Below are 5,821 nucleotides of genomic sequence, written 5' to 3' on the forward strand. Positions count from 1 at the left end.
CATGCATCGGCCCACATACATAGGAATACACCACCTCAAGGTGATGCTTGGTTCTACAACATGCATCCTTGCTCAATTTACCCTTGTTGAAATTCTGGTATCAAATATGTGATGTCAAAAGCGTTGTCACGACACAAATATCTGAGAACTGCACACTATAGAGCAGGATAAAAAAAAGCAAACACAGTAACAGAAAGAAACAAAACACCAACAATTGTTAACCCAGTTTGGTGACAAACACACCTACTCATTGGGCTACCAAGCCAGGGATGAAATCGATATACGATATTATCAATTCGAAGCTAAACAACTTCCGGTTTACACCTTCTCACTTAATCACTACCCTTCCTATGACTTCTACCTAAGACTCACCTAGGTATGGGGCCCTCCTCAAATCCCTTCAATCACAACAGTGACAAACAACACACATAAACAATTGTAGAAGACACTCTTCAAAGACACACAACCATCTCTTGCTTAAAATTTTATAGATGATTAACAAAATACAACTCAACTAAAATACTCTAACTCTAATATCAAACCAATATTAGAGCATATTACAATTCACAAGAACCACACAGTCTTCAAAATTTGAGTATTGGCACAAATAGGATTGTGCAGACTTTATAAAGCAGCAGCAACAGACTTATACTTGGGCCAAGGCAAATCAGGTTTTAGGTTTCCCATAATCCAATATTATTGGAACAGCTCGTGTAAAAACTCCTCCTGAGTTAGCACAGAAATAACAACAATTAACACCTGATATAAAACAAACCCAAAATTATAAACTAACCTACAATTTAGTTTCAGTAGACAATGTTAAGATATTTGTTTTGACATCTTATACAACCTGCATTGTTTTGCTCACTTGACAAAACATTCTAAAAGACATTATGTTTTACCAAAATTGCTGCAAACACAAAACCAACACTTGTGTTGCTTCGCTTGCACAGTCTCTTCACAAAGTTCAATTAGAATGTTGATGGATGGTAACCCAGTTATCATTCTATTCCTTTGCAACATATTGAGATCTTGAAAAATGAGATGCCCAAGAAGGTAGTGCCATAATCACTCATCTCGTCTTGCCGCTGTAACAAGACACATATGCTTCATCACCTTCAACTCAATCTTAAAAGTTCTATTGGCAACCATAAGAGCTTTAAGGATCAAAATCATGTTTGCATCCATAACGCGCAAAGTCATGTCTTCCATGTTAATCTTATAACCCTTCTCAAACAATTGGCCAAAACTTATAAGGTTACATTTGATTCCAAGAATGTGCAATACATATTTGGTCAAGAAATGTCCACCATCCATTCTCATGATCAAAATATCACTGATTCCATCGACCACTAAAGTGGTATCATCTATTACAGACAAGTATTTGGATGGAGAAGATGAAGCTGCATCTTTGGCGGCAAGCTTCTTTTAATTTGAATTCAATGCATTGTAAAAAGAAAAGTATAAGTTGTGTTTACAATATTGGTTTGTGGGCTATATAAAGCTATTAGCCCGAGTCATAGAGAAGCTGGGCCCAATTAGTTAGCTATAGAGAAAGGTCCAATAAGATTAATGATACAATATCTAACACCCCCCCCCTTAAGCTTGGGGTATATGAAGTATAGTCCTAGCTTAGAAAGGTTTATTTGGAAAGGTTTGTAGTCTAATGGTTTTGTAAAGATGTCTTCCAATTGCTGTGATGAAGGGACAGGTAGTAGTCGAAACAGCTGATTCTTGAGCTTTTCACGAACGAAGTGACAATCCAAGTCGATATTCTTTGTGTGTTCTTGGAAGGAAGAGTTGTTTGCGATGTGTATAGCTGAAGCGTTGTCACAGTATAGCAGTGCTGGAGCGATTGAGGGAACCCGAAGCTCTTTTAGGATGTTGGTTAGCCATTGTAATTCGCAAACGGTGGCTGCCATGGATCTATATTCTGCCTCAGTTAAACTGCGGGAAATGGTTGCTTGCTTCTTTGATTTCCATGAAATGAGGGAGTCTCCCAAGTAAATACAAAAACCGGTAACAAATCTTCTGGTTTCTGGGCAAGTGGCCCAATCTGAATCTGAGAATGCTTTAAGCTGCAGAGTGGATGTAGCAGGGAACATGATGCCTTGAGCTGGTGAATTCTTGAGGTATCTGAGAACGCGCATAGCTACAGCAAAATGCACTTCGGTTGGTTGTTGCATATGTTGGCTGAGTTGTTGTACAGCATAGGATATGTCGGGCCTTGTGTTGAGGAGGTAGATGAATTGTCCAATTAGGCGTCGGTATTGGCTGGGATCGTCCATAGGCTTGCCATCAGTAGAGAGTAGGCGTGTGTCACGAGCCATTGGAGTAGATGCTGGTTTACATCCCATCATTCCAGTTGTGTCAAGTAGATCCAAGGTGTATTTTCGTTGGCTGATGTTGATGCCATTATTGTTGCGAGCTAATTCCAAACCCAAGAAATACTTCATGTGTCCTAAGTCTTTAATGTGAAAGTGTTGTTGTAATGTGTGTTTGACACTGTTAATGATCGCCATGTTATTTCGTGCAAGAAGTATGTTATCCACATAAACTAGTATAAAGGTATGAAATTTTTTGGAGTTATGTATGAATAAAGAATGATCGGATGTGCATTGACTGAAATTATTGTCTAATAGAACAGTGGAGAGCTTCTCAAACCATTGTCTGCTGGATTATTTCGATCCATAGATGGATTTGAGAAGTTTGCACACTTGGTTAGGATGAGTAGGTTGCAGTCCCTTAGGGATAAACATGTAAACCTCTTCATCCAAAGAGCCATGTAAGAATGCATTATGGACATCTAGCTGAAACAGATGCAGATTTAAGGATGCAGCGAGGGATAGAATAAGTCTTACAGTGGTTAGTTTTGCAACAGGTGAGAAAGTTTCGAAATAATCAATACCTTGGATTTGATTGAAGCCCTGTGCTACTAACCTCGTCTTGTGTCTCTCTATAGTCCCATCTGAGTGAAATATTGTTTTGTATACCCATTTACACCCGATGGCTTTCTTACCTTTGGGAAGGGATGTCAATTGCCATGTTTCATTAGCAGTGAGAGCTTTGAGTTCATCATTCATAGCTTTAATCCATTCAGGATGTAAGGATGCTTGTTTATAGTTATTAGGTGTGGTATTAACAGTTATAGCAGATATGTATGAAAAAAATCAGGTGATAACATGGTATATGAAATGTAGTTAGATATATCATACAAAGTAGAAGAGTATATAACATTGCAGTCAAAATCCTTAAGGTGTGCAGGGGCAGATCGTATTCTAGTGGATGTTCTAATAGGTGCTATGGCAAGATTATTATTTTCCTGAGGTTCTGAAGCAGAGTCAGGGGTAGTTTCGGGACAGGTTGCCGTAGTTGTGTTAGGTTCATGGTGTGTGGTTTGGGCAGGAGTATGTTCTTGTGGAGTGTTATTATTGGTTTGCTGTTCTAAGGGGTGTATATGTGGTTCTGTTATGTGTTCAAACAAGAAAGGAATGTTTGAATTTTGGGTTTCTAAAGATGTATAAGAATCCATGGGAGGGGGAACATTATTATTATAAGGGAAGGTATTCTAATGGAAAATGCAATTCCTAGATATAAAGGTGGATCTAGTATGCAAATTAAATAAGAGGAAACCTTTAGTTCCTATAGGTATGCCAAGGAAGATGCTTCTAATAGCCCTAGGGTCAAGTTTGTCTCTGTTTCTAGACAGGGTGGAGGCAAATGTAAGGCATCCAAATGTTCTAAGTTCTGTGTAAGAGGGAGGAGTTTTGAAAAGCAGTTGGTAGGGAGTTTGGTGCTGCAATAAAGGGGTAGTAATTCTGTTAATTAGGTAGGTTGCATGACACAGAGCATAGGACCAAAAACATTTTGAAAGGTTTGCATGGAATAAAAGGGATCTGGTGACATTTAGAAGGTGCCTATGTTTTCTCTCTACTATGGAGTTTTGTTGTGGTGTTTCCACACAACTCTTTTGATGGATGATACCTAATGAAGCATAATAAGAAGACATTAAGAATTCAGTGCCATTATCAGTTCTTAATGTTTTAATGGTGCAATTAAATTGTTTTTGACAATAGGCAATAAAGTTTCTGATATGTGTTCTAGTGTCAGATTTGTGATGCATAAGAACAGTCCAAGTATAACGTGAAAAATCATCTACAATAGTCAAAAAATATTGGTGTCCATCCATAGAAGGAGTGGATATAGGCCCCCAAATATCCATGTGCACAAGCTGAAAGCATAAAGTAGAAACAGAGTTGCTTGTAGGAAAAGGTAATCTAGTTTGTTTTGCCAAGTGACAAGTATTACAAGTAGATTTTTTGGTATGTGTAATAGCAGGAAACAGTTTAGACATAGTATTTAAAACATATATGGAGGGATGCCCCAATCTATTGTGCCATAATGATGAAATATGCTCTGTGGAAACAGTGTTGTTAATGGAATTGCAAAAAACAGAATGAAAAGGCAATCTGTCCAGGATGTAAAGGTTATGCTGCTGAGTCACCTCCCCAATCATTGCCTTGGTAGACACATCCTGAATGAAGCAGGATTTGTGTGAGAAGGTGATCGTGTAAGGAGATGAACTACATAACTTTGCTATAGAGATTAAGCTAAAGTGAAAGGAAGGCATGTAGAAAACATTATGTAATATGAATCGATCATCAAACACAATAGAGCCAGGATATTGAGCACAAAGAGTAATACCATTTGGCAGATGGATTTTCACGGGGGTTATATGTGACAGAGTTGAAAAATTTTGAATAAAAGGACACACATGATGTGAGGCACCTGAATCCAAAATCCATGAAAATAGGTTATGAAAGGGATTACCTGGAGCTACTATACCTGAAATGATGGCTGTTTCCGAAGTGTTGGGCTTTGCTTGGGGATTGTCTTTCCGTGTTTGTTGTAGGAAATTTATGAGGTGTTGGTATTCTTCCTTTGTGATGGAAAGATCTTTCTCTGAAGTAGTAGCCGGAGCAGTCTTGGAATCAGTAGGGTTCTTGGTATTCTTTGAGAGTAGCCAGGTGGAAATCCGTGTTTGAAATAGCAGTTCTCGATGGTGTGGTTGGTCTTTCTACAGTTGGTGCATAGCATAGACGATTTAGAAGCCGGTTTTCCCTTTGGTTTGCTAGCAGAATGTGCATACAAGATAGCTGGTGTTGCAGAAGAATTGGCGGATGTGATTTGTTGTTGTGCAATCAAAGAATATACTCTGCTGATGGTTGGAAGAGGATCAAGAAGGAGGATTTGTGTGAGGATATTGTGATAGTTATCGTTCAAGCCCTTGAGGAAGCAAGAAACGTATTCCATGTGCTTGTAGTGTCGCACAGCTTTCGCTAGGTCGCAAGTGCAGGGAATGTTGCAAGAGCATGAAGGTGTAGGTCGAAGATCTTCAAGCTCATCCCATAGAATCTTCATTTCCGTAAAATATGTAGATAGGGTGCGGTCTCCTTGTTGAATTGAGTGTAAATCTCGTACCAGATCAGAGAAGCGAAAATGATTCCCTTTCGTAAATCTTTCGCGCAAATCTTCCCAGAGATCGAAGGCGGAATCAAAGCAAAATGTGCTTTGAGCGATGTGAGGAGATAAAGTTCGGTTGATCCAAGAAATGACCATGCTGTTGGCACGTTCCCAGAGCTCGAGATTGGGGTCATCGTGAGATGGTTTAGGAAGGCAACCATTGATGAATGCGAGCTTGTTCTTGGAGGTTAATGAGCGACGGATTGACTTGCTCCAATTGTGGTAATTGTTATCATCAAGAATCAAAGCGATGATAGTTGCGCTTGGATTACCGCCGGGATGAAGATAATACGGGTTT

The 5,821-nt window shown here is 39.1% G+C and overlaps 1 protein-coding gene across 1 annotated transcript; it reads right to left on the reverse strand.

The window, feature by feature from the left end:
* Positions 1–1,538: 1,538 nt before the first annotated feature.
* On the reverse strand, positions 1,539–2,522 carry LOC131598597 (uncharacterized mitochondrial protein AtMg00810-like). Its single transcript, XM_058871179.1, has one exon. The coding sequence runs from the start codon at positions 2,520–2,522 to the stop codon at positions 1,539–1,541; it is 984 nt and encodes a 327-aa protein (XP_058727162.1).
* Between the last annotated feature and the right edge of the window lie 3,299 nt (positions 2,523–5,821).

This window comes from Vicia villosa, linkage group LG4 (assembly GCF_029867415.1).
Source record: "Vicia villosa cultivar HV-30 ecotype Madison, WI linkage group LG4, Vvil1.0, whole genome shotgun sequence".
Lineage (NCBI taxonomy): Eukaryota > Viridiplantae > Streptophyta > Magnoliopsida > Fabales > Fabaceae > Vicia > Vicia villosa.